This window comes from Takifugu rubripes, chromosome 3 (genome assembly GCF_901000725.2).
Source record: "Takifugu rubripes chromosome 3, fTakRub1.2, whole genome shotgun sequence".
In the NCBI taxonomy this organism is placed as follows: Eukaryota; Metazoa; Chordata; class Actinopteri; order Tetraodontiformes; family Tetraodontidae; genus Takifugu; species Takifugu rubripes.
In genome coordinates this window covers 9,029,558-9,045,237 of record NC_042287.1, presented here as the reverse complement: position 1 = coordinate 9,045,237, position 15,680 = coordinate 9,029,558, and the positions used below count along the sequence as shown (strand labels likewise).

The following is a 15,680-nucleotide window of genomic DNA, read 5'->3' as shown; positions in this document are numbered from 1 at the left end:
GTGACGTCCCATGGACACTGCGGTCTCCTTTCTTTCTTCGTTTAAAAAATATAGTGACGTGCGCACGAACGGTGAGTCAAACCTGCGTCAGACGTGGTCGTGACTTACCATAGTAATTCCCGAATCCCTGGATCAGATGTCTCCCCCCGCCAACATCATCACCGTCACCACGTGGAGGGAGGTGTGCCAGGCAGCGCTGCAGTGAAGGGAAGTGAAATAAGGGAAAATAATAATAAAAGAGTTTTCTGCAGCTGTAGTCGGAAAGATTTTGGAGGTTGAGCTTCCTGCGTCAGACTTTACGCACCGCGCGCCCTTACGCGCAGAGATGCTGCACACGGAGACGGTCCCTGAATGAAGATCGCTTTAGATCCGCGACGTCGCCTCGATCCGGCCCCCTCTGCGCGTTACACAAGGTAAGACCGACGCCCCGGAGCAGCTTTAAGCGGCTTCTAGCGTTTGCTTTTAATTCGATACTTTTTTCTGTGACGGATTTGATCGCTTTTGCTCTCGAGCGGAATCAGGCGAACGTCAGTTTTACACCTGAGCACCTGACTGCCTGGTATCGCCGCAGTGCTGACGGTGAGCGTCGCCAAGGGCAGCCTGAAGGCTCGATTCTGTTTTTTTAGAGTAGCCTTTTCCGAGTTAAAAAGGATAATTTAAATCAGGACTGTTTGTATTTCTGCGAAGGTGTTTCATTTGACCTTCACAAGGCATCAAAGGTTAGTCCTCATCCTGTGGGCTGTTAGGAAGATACCCGGACACAGTCGTACAGGTGCTGCTCTGCACCTCTGACAGCTGCTGTTGCCAGGCTCAAATCCCTGAAGGGGGGAGCGATCGGCACCAACTGTCCAAACCTTCCAACTCACACTGACACCATTTTCTTCTCTATCTGTGATGGCTGCCTGATCGACACTCTGCAGGATATCGTATCTGCATCGCCACCCTCTGGGATCTGGTGTGGCGTACTGTCTGGGACTGTAATGTCTGGTCGCTTGATGAGAGGATACGACCACTTAACGGGCAGCGACGGCACTTCAGTTTTTACAGGAAGAGCCATTGCTTAGCAACCAGACCAAGTGAGGGTGATGCTGATCAGAGAAGCAGAGGAGAGGGGGATTTGAATTCTAATCTCTAACCAAGCGCGATGTCCTGCCATCTGTGACAGAACGCACTGTAAATGCCAGAAAAATACTGCAACAAAACCCAAAACTTTTCACCGGGTGTCAATGAAACAGACCAGAAGGTCGTGGGAGGCAGCTTCGTCCGGACCGTCAGCAGCGTACGGACTAGTTGGTTGCTAATTATAGACCAACGCAGAATGCTGATCTTTGCATGTATGTTTGCAAACATGGGCATCGTTGTCTCACGTCTCATTAGAGACTGCAGATTCATGATTCGGGCCGCTGTGGGAAAGGTCAGAGCAGCTCTGGGATTCGTTGAGAGCCCTCGGAGCTGCTGTGTGTCGTGACTGCAGGGGCTTACAGCCACTGTTCAGGAATGTGATGTGCGTGCTGCTGCTGCGGCTTCTGAGTGGGCTTAAAGTCCGCGTGAATAAAGGTTCTGACTTCAGTCACATACGTCTGTTGTCAGACTGGAACCATTGTTGTATTTCGGGTCACACACGCCTCCGAATGGTCTGCAATTTAGCAAGAGCATTTTTAAAAATGTGGATTGCCTTTTATTCTGACTGCTAAATACTTTTGAGCCCTGCTGGACCTTCTAGACTAAATCTGTGTGAGCTAAAACAAATAATAGCTCGTCAAAGCGGAGCTTAGATGCTTCCTCCTATTCAAGCACAAATATTTGCAACATGCTGCTCACATGACTCGGAATAATGGGCCCTGCTGTGTGATGACTTGTAACTGAATCTTTTTTTTTTTAACAAAGTGAATTACCAAAATACCTCACTCGAGGCTCTGAGTTGCTTTGGTTTAGCTGCAGTTTCACTAGTTTTACTTCTGAGCACAAATATGAAAAATGAAAAACAGATTTTGAACTGAATTAGCAGAAGAAACCCGTCATAGGACAAAGATCTGGAGAGAACGACTTGTTAAATAAAATAATAAATTGTCCCGCTGACTAGATGTTTAATCACCAATTATGAACATTTTCAGGGTACATTTTATAATACAAATATGAATAATCCTGACCCATTCTCAACCGATGTTATAATTGTTTTGGAAAATTGTCGGACTTAACGTGAGCTGGCCTGAACATTCTTCCTCTTCTCCTCACAGACAACAGAAGCAGCCCCAGGCTTCTTCCCCTGCTTCCTCCTGATCTCCTTCTCTTCGCCGGACCCAGACTCTCCTCCTGACCTCCGCCTCTGTCAGCACGAAGGCAGTTCCATAAACTGCAGCCATGCCAAAGAACACCAAGGTGACCCAGCATGAACACAGCAACGAAGCGGTCACGGAGTCTGTGGCCGACCTGCTGTCTCTGGAGCATCCCATGGACTATAAGAGCAGCCAGATGAGTATGGGTCTGAGCCCTGGTTCCACCGCTCCCGTAAAGGCTCTACTACCCTCTCCTGACCCTGATGCTGAGGATGGCCGGCCCGCTTGGAACAACAAGCTGGAGTACATCCTGGCCCAGGTGGGCTTCTCGGTGGGCCTGGGTAACGTCTGGAGGTTCCCTTACCTGTGCCAGAAGAACGGTGGTGGTAGGTGTGCCTCAGTTCTGTTTAGTTTAGTTCCGGTAGCATCTGTGTCGGGTAGTGTCTCTCAGACCCAGAGACCCAGAACCTGACCCCCGAGCAAGCACACGTAACAGGAAGTAATTACTTGCTAACTCAGAAGACTTTTCCAACATTTCTCCGCATCATCACTTTGACTTCATTGACTGGTTATTAATTATTGAATCAGCTGTCTGAGCAGGTAGTGATGCGACAGTTGATGCATAAGAAATGACGGCTGGAGTTTGAACATTTTTTGAACATTTTTATGCTAGTTTGTCTAGTTTGGCAGCCATTTACCTTATGACGAGTTCCGTGCATTTGAATTACTTTTGGTTGGCCATAAGACCTCAGGTCTCTTCATCTACCCTGTAGGGGCTGAATCCCATTAGCACAGTGAATTATTACCTTTTAACCACCATTTGTGGTCCCTGCACTGTTTCACTTGTCCACGTCATTGAATTTTTTTTCACAAACTCACTCTCATTTTATGAGCCGATGTGGGATGAGAGTTAATTATCTGTGGACACTCCCATCAGATATTGAAGAGGAGACAGTATTTACCTGCTGAAAGGCCACTGCCTGACAACACTGCCCTCCACACAACCAGAGATAAACCAGAAGAGAAGTTGAAGAATCAAAGAAGCACATTCTCAAAAATGTGCTATTCCCGCAATTTGATGTTAAGATGAAATGGCACCAAAGGGAAGAGTGACAATAGAGAACTCAGTGTAACAGGCCTCTTGAAATACTCTTTATATGACCAAAAAAATCACAAAAACAAACAAGAGGCCAATGAGCTCTCCAATAGGTTTATGGAGGTCAAGGAGAGCCAGTAAGTAAAGCTGTGTGAGGGTTGTAGAGTTAAAAGGTAAAGAGACAGTATTTTTAGCTGACCCGCTGGCAGAAATACTTGATGAATTTACTCAGAAACAGTCACATGATTTATAGTCAGAACTGACCAACAGTCAGACCGACCCATGTTGTGGGCGCTCTGCTTTTATTTTGTCATGACTCAAACCTCGGCCTCACTGATGCGGGCCAGAATACGAAAGCTTTGGGGTTGAAAGCAAGAAAAAGTCTATCTGTTAAAAGCTTTCTTTGTTTGATGAGTGATCCTTCTATTCTGAGCTCACAGGAGAGATCAGAGTCTAATGTGACTGTCTGTGAGCTCTAATAAGCACTCGCCGACAGTGATCTATGTTTTTGATCCAGTCGGACGTCACGGCAACTTGTTCTGTGCCTGGAAAATGACCAATCCCTCCGATTGATCACTGCTATCAGCCCAGCCCCTCTGGCTATGATGGCGCTGTCGCCATGGCGCCCCATCGTGTCTTGACGTAAGCAGGGCTGGAAGAGACTTGTTGACACCCTAATGGTTGCTGCTCTCTTTTTGTTGTCCCCTTGTTTATAAAAAAGTGCGAAAAGCGAAGGCAGATGACCAATGGGTTGCTATGGAGACACGCGTCAATTGTCTTGTCTGTTGTTTTGCACTGATACGATCGCTCTTCCTCTGCTCCTGCTCCCTTTCAGGCGCGTACCTGGTGCCCTACTTCATCCTCCTCATCCTCATCGGCATCCCCCTGTTCTTCCTGGAGCTGGCAGTGGGTCAGAGGATCCGACGTGGCAGCATCGGGGTGTGGAACTACGTGTACCCGCAGCTCGGCGGCATCGGGGTCTCCAGCCTGATGGTGAGACGCCAGCTAGGCCGGTTGCAAAATATCCTTCATGTCGGATGTGCTGATCCCTCTCTGTCCAGTAAAGGCAAAGAGGCATAACCAAAGTTGTGTGAATCACATTTAGTGGTCCCCAGGTGTTGACAGAAGCATCACAAACGCCGCTGTAATCGGTTCCGATAAGATGAGCCGTGACCGGTGCCGCCCTCACCCCATCAGTGTCATCAGCCGAATCCAGGCAGCCACTCATTCAGTCATCCATCGACTGCGCTGGCCTTTCTGTTTGTCTGCCCTTCGCTTCGTCTCATTAATCTGCCACCAAGAGAGGCGAGGGAGAGGCCGGACCGCTCCGGTGAAGCGTGTGGCTGCCCAAATGTGGCGACAGGAGATTTAGCAGCTATAAATACCTTCTTATAGAAGGGCCCCAGCCTGCTGAGAGCAAACATCTCAATAATTCATAGACAGCTCGGCCGTAGACGCGGCTGCGCAGCAACTCCACCTGCTCTCTGTGCTGTTCCTACATGTGAGTAATCAATTTTCTCTGACTTTCTCCCAGGTTTGCGGATTTGTCGGCCTCTACTATAATGTCATCATCGGCTGGAGCATCTTCTATTTCTTCCAGTCCTTCCAGTATCCACTGCCTTGGGCGGAGTGCCCCCTTCAGAGAAATGGAAGTCAAGCCAGTGAGTGCAGAGATGAAAAGCGCAGACAGTTCGACATTCAGCAGAGGCAGACATACACAGGCTGTGCAGGGATCAGCCGGGCGGTGCTTAAAGCTACAGAACGTGGCTGCACATCAATTAAGCTGGTCCTGCTGTGGCTCTGCAGCAGGCCGTGTCTGTAGACGAGATCCATTTAGCCTTAAATAAACCCTTTTGAGATCCCTGTTTGATGCAGGATCTAGTCCCGTTATTGGGTATTTTTTTTATATTTCATTTAGCTGGCTTTAAAGTGGCAGCAGTGACTGACCATATTTGCTTTCTGTTTTCTTTTACACCATCTCCGTCACAGTCGTGGTGCCGGAATGTGAGAAGAGCTCAGCCACCACCTACTTCTGGTACCGGCAGACTCTCAACATCACCAGCTCCATCGATGACACCGGCGGGCTGAACTGGAAGATGACCCTGTCCCTGCTGGTAGCCTGGATCTTGGTCTGCATGGCTGTCATCAAGGGCATCCAGTCCTCTGGGAAGGTACGGGGTCTCCTCGGCTCCACTGCAGGGGCAGCTGGCAAACATACAGGACACACAATAAATCATGATAAACAAAGCTTTTTGAGCTTCAAATTTTAATTCCTATTTTTTTAATCTTTACATTGGTTAAGCGCTTAACACTCTGAAGCCTTTTATTATGAGGATCACTAAACATTATTGGCGGTAGATAATCCTGCACTTAATGTAAGAAAGAACCAGTAAGGTAGGGGGGAAAATATATATATATATATTTAGCTGGCTTATATATATATATATATATATATATATATATATATATATATATATATATATAGGGGTAAACAGAGATTGGTTTAATGCAGGAAATGTTCTGTTGGCACCAACTGGAGCAACATCCTGTAATCTTCATCCAGAGAGTGAGCACAGCGCAGCATCCAGCCCACACTTTCCAACGGAGAATGCCAGGATTCTTTTTTTCCACTCTAATTTTAGTAATCCAGTTATCAAAGACGCTGAAATGGTGCCCGTGAAAAATTGTAAGGAAGATTTTTGACTCATCTCTCTAAACCTCGACAAGTTCTCCTCACATTTGGTGAGATTTCACAGATTTGCACATTCGGTGCCAATTAAACACAAAGCAGTTCGGGGGATTCATTCATGGAGCACACGTGTTTGTGAGAGAGGCGAGTGTGTGAATGAGAAGCCTCCATAGACCGTGTCCATAGCAACACTGTGTCAGGTAATGGGTTCTCTTCTCACTCAGGTGATGTACTTCAGCTCCCTTTTCCCCTATGTGGTGCTCTTCTGCTTCCTGGTGCGGGGCTTAATGCTGAGGGGAGCGGTCGATGGCATTGCTCACATGTTCACCCCAAAGGTGAGAGAGAAAAAAACACAATAAAAAAAATAATAATAAGGCGAAGTTGTTAGTTACAATTGTATGCTGTTTCCACGCACCCAACAACGTTTTTTAGTTAACGTTTCCCTCCAGTGGCCAAATGCTGTCATTACAGACTGCAGCACACGGTCGAGCCAGGCTTTTCACCAACAGTCAGGGCTGATTTGAGCAAAACAGTAGAGCATAAAGCAACAGCAATGTGTAAATTGTTACAACTTTTGCTAACTTATGCTAGTTATTAACCGAAGAGCAGAAATCTGTATTTAGTAAATGCTTTTGCCTCTTATAGGACAACCAGGGTAAATTTTCTTATACAGCATTTTATATAAATAAAATGATCCATAAAGCAGTCTTATTAGAAGGACATTTCTTCTGTCCAGCTCGAAAAGATGTTGGAGCCGCAGGTGTGGCGGGAGGCAGCCACGCAGGTTTTCTTCGCTCTGGGATTGGGCTTTGGTGGCGTCATTGCTTTCTCCAGCTACAACAAGCGTGACAACAACTGCCATTTCGACGCTGCGCTGGTGTCTGTCATCAACTTTGTCACCTCCATACTGGCCACGTTGGTTGTGTTTGCCGTCCTGGGGTTCAAGGCGAACATCATGAATGAAAAATGCGTCGTCGAGTGAGTGTTTCCGCCCGTGCGGCTCCATTCCCCTTGGCATCGCCACCACATTCTGATTCTTTGATTTTTTTTTTTGTTCTTTTTTTCCCTTCACAGGAATGCGGAGAAGATCCTGGGCTTCCTGAAATCAGACGTGCTGAGCAAAGAACTCATCCCCTCTCACATCAACTTCTCCCACCTCTCGTCCCAGGACTACGCAGAGATGTACGGCGTCATCAAGACAGTGAAGGAGGACAGCTTCGCTCAGCTGGGCCTGGACGCATGTCTGCTGGAGGATGAGCTCAACAAGGTCTGAGGACTCAGACACCATTGAGAATGACTTAATCATCAGCTTGCCTGTAAGCGGGTTATGGGAGTGTCTCTTGCCTCTGCTTTGCCTCCCCCCTCAGGCCGTTCAGGGCACTGGTCTGGCATTCATCGCCTTCACCGAGGCCATGACTCATTTTCCCGCCAGTCCTTTCTGGTCTGTCATGTTCTTCTTCATGCTGATCAACTTGGGTCTGGGGAGCATGATCGGCACCATGACAGGCATCACCACGCCCATCCTGGACGCTTTCAAGATTCGGAAAGAGCTCCTGTGCGGTGAGCTGTAATTTTTTTTAGATTTAATATGTCTCTTAAAAATCAGGGAGAGTGTTTTTGCTGGAAATGTTCCATTTGTTTCTCAGTGGTTTGCTGCGTCATCGCCTTTTTTCTGGGGCTGCTGTTCGTGCAACGTTCAGGAAACTACTTTGTTGCCATGTTTGACGACTACTCGGCTGGTTTGCCTCTCATTGTGGTCGTGATTCTGGAGAACATCTCTGTAGCCTGGATCTACGGCACAAAGAGGTAACCTTGTTCCAAGACATCCTGTGACATCAAACCTAAAATGGAAAAAAATAAACTCCCGAGGACTAACCATGAAATCTGCTGCAGACGCATGTTGCTCTTGAAGATAATGACCACATTTACCGGCATAGAATTTCAAATGTTCGAGTAGAGAGCCGCAGGCCTGATAATGCTGCCGTCAGCCTCGGCTCTGCTTGATGTTTATTGCTCATTTGCTCAAGTTAGCATTGTTCCTGGATGCAAAACAGCTGATTAGCCACCCTGAGAGGGTAAACAGCATGCGTTTGCGTCTCATTGTCGTTATTTAAGTGTTGCTTCTGCGTGCTTGTGAGGTTATGCACTGTAGTTGTACAGCAGCCTCACTCAGCCTGTGGCTAAAACAAATACAGTCACAAATCTGAAGCATGCCTGTACAGTCTGAGCCTTCTGCGAGTGCAGCAGTGCAACGATTCACTGTGTCGGAGAGAGACGGATATTAGGTTTTGAATTTAGACTTTTCATCCCTTCTTTGTAGGAGTGAGAGGTACTGTTGTGATAATCGTTTTTGGAGCTTCGTGCTCTATTCCTTCTTTCTCTTCCTCCCAGGTTCATGCAGGACCTGGAAGACATGCTTGGTTTCAGGCCGTACGCCTTCTATTACTACATGTGGAGGTACGTGTCGCCCACTATCCTGGTAGCGCTCATCGCCGCGACCATTATCGAGATGGCCATCAGCCCTGCGGGGTACAACGCCTGGGTGGAGTCAGAGGTCAGCCCATTTTTCCACACTTGTGCATGTTTAAGGGAGGAATAGAACTTCTGGTTATTCACCTGTTCCCTCTGAACTCTTCCAGGGGGCAGAGCGTTTTCAGAGCTACTCTCCCTGGGCTTTGGCCATGGCCTACAGCCTCATCGTGGTGGCCATGCTGCCGTTACCCCTCGTCTACATCGCCCGCCACTTTAACCTCATCTCGGACGGCTCCAACAAGTTGTCCGTTTCCTACCGCAAAGGCATGATGAAGGACATCTCCAACCTGGAAGAGCAGGATGAGCAGCGCTTCATCCTGGGCAAGAACCCCAGTGAGACCCCGTCCCCGATGCCTGCCCACCGGGCCTATTTGGGCCCCGGTGGCACCCAGGAAATGACCAACACCAATTACGGCACCAGCACCAAGACGGGCTACCAGAATATTGGCTCACCCGAGTCTGAGCTATGATAAACTCACACATAAACCACAGGGCTGATGGAGAGAGGGAGAAACTGCGAATGTCAAGAGGGAGAAAATCCACCCGTGGCCGACTTTATCAAATTCATTCCCCGGAGCTGAGTCCCTCTTTCCCTACCTTTCTGCTCTCTCTGCAGAGATTCTTCCTGGTTTCCCCCCTTGGACCCCTGCTGCTAACTCCCTGTCAATCCCATCTGTAATAATGGGATTACAGGAGCGAGAGTCCCATCTTCAAAGATTTGTAGGGCAGAACTAGACAGATAGAAAAGGCAGGAATGCAGTTTGGACTCAGATTTGTGACAAGTTCTGGTCAAGGCCAAGAAAATCCGTTGTAGTTCCTGTAATCTAGTCTGAAGATAGTTATTATTGAGATAGCTGGATGTTCCCAGACCAAGCAGATGATCCGATTCTGGTTCATTTTCAGAGGACGTGGCTGCAGGATGGAGAGAGACACCGAACCCCCTGAGTCGTGTCCGCTCTGCAACAAACATGACAGCAAACATCGTCCAGAAAACAGCAGATACGTCCACATGTGTAATGAGTGATTCTGCTGTTGAAAGCACATCTGCAACTTTAGGTTAAATACACTTGTCATTCATCAGCAATAATCCGTCCTGCTCCTCATGAAAGTGGATCCCCTCTATCCACCTCCCCCACTGATGTAGAATACTGTACAGATGTGTTGTCCAACAGTTGTAGATGTCCAGAGATCATGTCGAAACACCAGAATAATGCATAGAAAGGGAAAACCTTTCACCTTTATCTCCCCAACACATGGAAGCACAGATCAATAGAGCATAATTAGAGCATCTCTGAGCCTTAACACGGAGCAGCACTTTTCTTTTGAACGGCCTTTGTCCAAACAAGGGTTGTGGCTAACAGCACGACACACGTCATCTCTGTATTGTTCCAGTCGCAGCTGGTCTTGACAAAGCTTTTCCACTTTAATCAATCATTCCAATCAATGCCTTTGGGGCCGTGGTGGCAGAGATAAGCAGAGCCACTCGTCTGTTGCGAGCTTCCAGCTCGTTCTGGAAATGTGGACGTTGGAAATGTGTCTGCGCACGCACAGGTGCGACAGCGCGCTCGTCCCCGTCGGTCGTCTGCAGCCGAACTCCAGCTCCCGGTGACCCTGCCGCTTTAAAAATAGCCTCGTTACCCGAGGGAAGCCGTGGCAACGTGCCATAGATACGGCTCCTCCCGTGATGCGGAGGAGCACAGCGAACACCTCGCTTTGTCTGCTCCACCTGCCTGACTGTTTGTTCAGCAATACAGAGATGAGACATTCTTTTGACATAGATGAATATATTTCTATTGTTGTTGTCATGCACAGGAGGTTCACTGCCATGAGCAATGATCATAGAAAACCCCCGTGAGGGGCGTGTTCGGAGACAATTGTTTGCCATCTGTGACCATCATGAACACCTTTTCATAAGCACTACAATCTCTTTTGGTGTCCTTTTGTGCAGTGTGAACACTAATGCCTTTATATTCGTGTTTCACACGCTAACTTGTTAGACAATTATATATATATAAGAGTACAACGTGGAAACTGTACTGTGATCTAAATGTCTGGAATGAGTGGTAATACGCCAGCTCGGCCACTAGGTGTCTCTGCTGCCGGTGAAGTGTCCCTCTCCCTGTGGCCCCTCCTTGACACAACACCAATACTTGAGACTGAACAGATGCAGTGTGAAGAACAGTCAGTCACATTGTTTGGTGCCTGAACGGTGTGTCTGTTGCCTGCCTTATGCTTTGCCACTAGGTTTTCTGGATATGTAGTGCAGTCGTGTAGATTTTGGACCGGCGTCTTGTCTCGTTTACTTCAGCACTTTAATTAGATAGAGACCCTGGAGTTGTCTGTTGCAGTAACAGTTCACTGACTAATCCGGTGTCATCCTCTCCGAAGTCACCTCAAGTCATCTGTTGAAGACGTTTATGCTTTTAAAAATGAAAGAATTACAAATCAGTGGCTGCATATTAACTCACCAAATTGTTTTTAAAACACATCTATGTTAATACTTTGAGTTTTAGAACGGTGTATGAAACATCTGAAGGCGTGGTCATGTGACCTCTTTCAAAGTCTGAACCAAATTGTGACTTCTTGATGCCAGATTTGAAGAAGGTTCCAGGGAAGCACACGTACGGAAGCACAAGGAAATTAGCGCAAAATTAGATTCCAGATTCAAAAAGCACTGCCGTTTAACCGGGGACATAAATTCTAGAATCCGCTTGTTTCTGGCCCCGTGTTGAAGCCTCACAATGAGGAAGTCATGTCAGGCGAGCTGGACATAGAGCACAATCAGGAGATTAGCTGATCTTGCCTTTAAAAAAAAAAAGCAACAACAAAAAAATGCACAGATCGCCAAGGAGTTGGTACATCCGCCCTGCAGGCACAGGCACAATAACAAGATTTGAGTTTGGTTTTTTATCAAAACCACAGACTCCGGGGTCTCTTTGTCTCGTCCGTGTGTGCGCTGTGTTGTATTGTGTACTGCAAGAAACTATGTTGGACTCACTTAAAACGCTGAGGTCAAATTAACTAAATTGAGTAACCGTGAATTAATTTAACTGTGCAAATAGTATTTATGTGACCAAAACTATTTATTATATTTATAGTGTTCAAGACTAATGAAGTTGATATGTACATATTGTTGTATATTCTGATCAAATCACACTGAGTATCTATAGTAAGAGAATACAGTATATTTGACCTGTAAATAATAATTGTATATTTTGAGATATTTTTTTGATCTTTGTACCGTTGCGTTGCTTTGTTGTCTTGTTGGTGTTACTGTGAGGTTGTTGATTAAAGAGTGGCTGTGTGTGAGCGTGTGTGTAAACTTAAAGTATACCCCTGTAGGTTTTTCGGTGTTTAAATGTGTGTGTTTGTTGATCTCTTCTCTCAGTGTTGTGCGCTACTGAGCTAATCCAGTAGGTTCTAATCATCCCTGGGAAGCGTCTGTGTCGGCAGTTCTCGTTCTGACTGGAATAATGAGCAGAATCTTTGCTTCATTTGGCGGAATGGTGGCGTGTACACATCACTGCTGGGGCGACACTGACGATTAAAAAGATCACTTTTATTCAAAGGGAACAAGCTCTGTGTGTCGTTTATCACAGCAACTATTGTGTGACACATAATGTGCATGATCAGGGTGGGACTGCCTCGCATCTATAATGGTTTAACGGCCTTTTCAGCCACCCTGACATAATAAGACTCTATTGAGTCTCACCAGCTGGTGAAACACGCGGCCGCTGAGGCGCACGGACAGGAAGTGTGTTTGGTCATAGTGGTGCTTCACAGTTCAGCCTCCTGAGCAGTGTTGCGCTGGGATGATGCTAATCCCGGCGTCCACGCCCTTCACCTGTTCAAGGGGGCGTGCACTCAAACACACGGCGGAGAATACCAGTAGTCCTGTAGTGGCGGTGAGACGTTATCGCCATCTAGTGGGAGGCTGCAGCCGTGCGTGTCCTGAGTCAGTGCCACAAAGTCTCGATTTCATCCAAACGAACAAGCAAAGCCAACATTAATACTCCACCACTAAACAATGTCATAAGCGAGTTAGTCGAAGGTCATTTTTCTTCTGTAATGTAAATATCAAGCATGATTTTTTGATTAAAGCTCATTAAAAGGTTAAACATCAGTGCGCCTCCCAGCTGACTTTCTATTGACTGAAGTCCATTGGTGTTGTGAACAAGGTTCTTGAAGTGCTCCTGCGTGTGACAGCGTGCAGCTGACGATGTGTTTCCTCATCGTTGACCATCAGGGCCTCTGTGCAGGAACCTGAAAATGTTCCTCTTTCCAGCAAATGTTCCCCACCTTTGTTTTTCCCAGAATTGCAAACCCGGAACCCAACAAACATGGAGGAAATGAACTATTTCCAATTACAGAGACTCAAAGGAATTAGCCAAATTTAGCATCTAGCGAGTTGTTTCACACAGGTTCAGCAGATAATCATGAGGTATGGGTCTCCCAGCATGCAACACTTCCTGTCAGCCATCCTGTACGCTCGCTCCTCTGCATCCTGTAAACAAATCACTTCCCACCACAGCGTAACACATGAGATATACAAATGGGCTGAGGCCACCTGATAATATGCAGACATATTAATGGGAACCACCTGCAGATCCTCTTAGAGATGTTTATCTCAAAAAAACACGCTGCCAAACAGGCACGCTTCCCATTTTCCCACCAGCTCCAGGAAAAGCCTCTTCCGGAGGACATTTTTCACACTCCTCGCGTCGTTCTCCCGGCAGATCGGGACTGCGTAGAAGCAGAACCATCAGTCATTTTCTCAGACGGCTCTTTCACCTGTGTTCAGCCTCCCCAGCAGAGGCCAGATGGTCCTCTTTGAGTCCACTCAGGCGACTAACCCGACAGCCAAGACAGCTCTTTCTGTTTGACCAGCTTTTCTCACCTTCAGGCTTTCCTCAACGAAAGAGCTGCAAGGCTCAGAGAAAACAAAGATGGAGGTCCTTCCTCTAAATTTAACATCCAAATCCTTGATTATGACCTCTGATCGTGTCTTTGCTACATCGCCGACTGACAGAACGAAACAGGGGATGTTTTTATTTTAAATAAATGGAATCTAAAGCTGATAATCCAACATGGTTGTGCCAGCATTCAGCAGGTTTTGAACACTGAGAATCAGAGAGAAGAGGAAGCGTCCGCTCCTCTATGGGCTGAGCAGCAAGGTAAGGTTTCCTCATTAGCTGCAGGGCTCAGCTGTCAGGCCTGAATAGAAGAGAAGAAATGAAACAATTTAGAGCTCAAAAATGTTAAAAAGCCCTTTTTGTTAAAATCAAATTTTGTCAAAAATTCTATGTAAAACCTGAAATATGAAAGTGTAGCAGGGAAAAATAATCCCTCACCGTTCGTTGTGGAACTGCTGGACCATAATGCACCTGGTCTTCCCTGAGCCCAATTAGGTGTCTGTGGAGACTGTGGCCCCAGACACCGACTGACAACCAGCCAACAAGTTCCAACACCATCCTTAATGGAGAGCAACTCTGTGTGATGTTATTGTTGTTATTGACGGGGGGGGGGGGGATCTCAGAGTCAACAAGTTGATGTTTACAGTGATAAAATAAGATAGACGTAAAAATAGGTGTTGTTGTCCAGTTCGATTTAGGAAAACCCAACGTATTTCCTCTTCCCATCAAAACTATCTGTACCAGTCAGGCTGGAAGGTCACAGGTAAACAGGAAGACGATGGAAGGGAGGCAGGAAGAGAGCGAGGAAGAGCAGAGGTCACGGGGTGTTATGGTCAAAACAAACACACCACATCCACATCAGCCCTTTTTCTGGAATTGACTCACAGATGCAAACTATTTAAATTCACCTATTTCCGTTGAAAACGAAAAGAAATTCAAATTTGCAATTGCTGTGCTAAACCTAAAAAAACACATATTTGTTGCAGTAAACTGTAATGGTGCATCTTTTGATCTGAAGCCATTAGCAGCATGCAGCAGCTCTCAGATTCCCCTTTACGCCGATGATACAGTCATTTACTGCTGGTTACTGACGCCGTCCCAGTACAGCCTAAGTCTCACTGTTTTTATTAGTGGTCACCTTTTGTTGGGACAAACAACTAACTGCAGTGATCCCCCTTCATCTGCTGATGGATCCACGCAGGAGTTTCTCAGCACGTTCAGAAAAAGGAATTTTAACCCTCTGAGGTGGAATCACCGTGTCCATCCATCACCATTATCATTTTCCTTCTGTCACTCAGTGATTAATGTCTGCATACATGATAATTAACATCTATCACTGCTAATGTCATATTCTCTTTGGTCTATTTTTCATTGCACTTGCATTTTTTCGGTATGTTTGGTTATAATAAAGCCATATTCAAATGATCGTCTTCTTTTCAGGGTTTGATGCCATGTATTTAAGTCATGAATCACCAGACTGCAGTGAGGTCTGCTGGCAGCGGTCATTTGGCCTTTAATCTGCTGTCACCATCTGGCCAGAGTGCAGCTAGCCCTTCCTAGCTCCTCTGCTAACTTAGCTAATGGTCCAAAAGTAATTGGAGACAAATTCAACAACAGCAGCCAAGAGAAGCTCTCCAATTCCACTAATAAAGTTGGGTCTCGACCCTGTTCTCTGTCAGCTCAACACTTCCACAGATGACTTCACAATATCTCGATGTAAAAATGTTCTACTGAGGGCACATCACACGTTTTAACAGTTGTTCTCTCCAACACCACGTTTCTTCACCTTAACTTACACCGCAGTTGAGTTGCAGGCCATTTTTGTACTAAATAATTTTGAAACGTGAAAGTGTTAAAGTCGTTTTTAAACATCCAGTAATAAGCACACTCACACCTCTGACTGATCTTGCTAGTTCACTTTAAATTTGAACAAACATGTTTTTCTGTTTGTTAGTTTTTAATTTGTCGCTAGAATAGCTAATCTATCTTCATGTCCCCTATAAGGGGGTCCCAAACATCATGCAGTCAGTATATTCACAATGTGAAATATTTAACAAGTTTACATTGTATACTGATCACTTGAAGATGGTACTTGATCAATTATGATGGAGTCCTAATGATCCTGAAGCTAGCTTGGGAGCTCTCATTACTAATGTATTAGCCATTTAGCTTCT

General features: G+C 46.3%; 1 protein-coding gene across 2 annotated transcripts; it reads left to right on the top strand.

The window, feature by feature from the left end:
- The first annotated feature begins 170 nt into the window (after window positions 1-170).
- slc6a17 (solute carrier family 6 member 17) lies at window positions 171-11,397 on the top strand. 2 transcript variants are annotated; one of them, XM_003963209.3, is made up of 12 exons: window positions 171-413; window positions 2,238-2,662; window positions 4,208-4,365; window positions 4,907-5,033; window positions 5,362-5,543; window positions 6,286-6,396; window positions 6,798-7,039; window positions 7,136-7,328; window positions 7,429-7,621; window positions 7,708-7,867; window positions 8,453-8,615; window positions 8,701-11,397. In XM_003963209.3, the coding sequence occupies exons 2-12, from the start codon at window positions 2,362-2,364 to the stop codon at window positions 9,061-9,063; spliced, it is 2,193 nt and encodes a 730-aa protein (XP_003963258.1). In that variant the 5' UTR covers window positions 171-413; window positions 2,238-2,361; the 3' UTR covers window positions 9,064-11,397. The 2 variants fall into 2 exon arrangements, with proteins under 2 accessions (XP_003963258.1, XP_029690120.1); XM_029834260.1 differs by lacking the exon at window positions 171-413 and adding an exon at window positions 454-579.
- The last annotated feature ends 4,283 nt before the right edge of the window (window positions 11,398-15,680 follow it).

Bases quoted from the DNA above. Each gene is read 5' to 3' on its own strand.
- slc6a17 (XM_003963209.3), top strand. From the start codon at position 2,362: ATGCCAAAGAACACCAAGGTGACCCAGCATGAACACAGCAACGAAGCG. The intron at 7,040-7,135 runs GTGAGTGTTTCC...TTCCCTTCACAG, and splicing joins AATGAAAAATGCGTCGTCGA to GAATGCGGAGAAGATCCTGG. The intron at 8,616-8,700 runs GTCAGCCCATTT...GAACTCTTCCAG, and splicing joins ACGCCTGGGTGGAGTCAGAG to GGGGCAGAGCGTTTTCAGAG.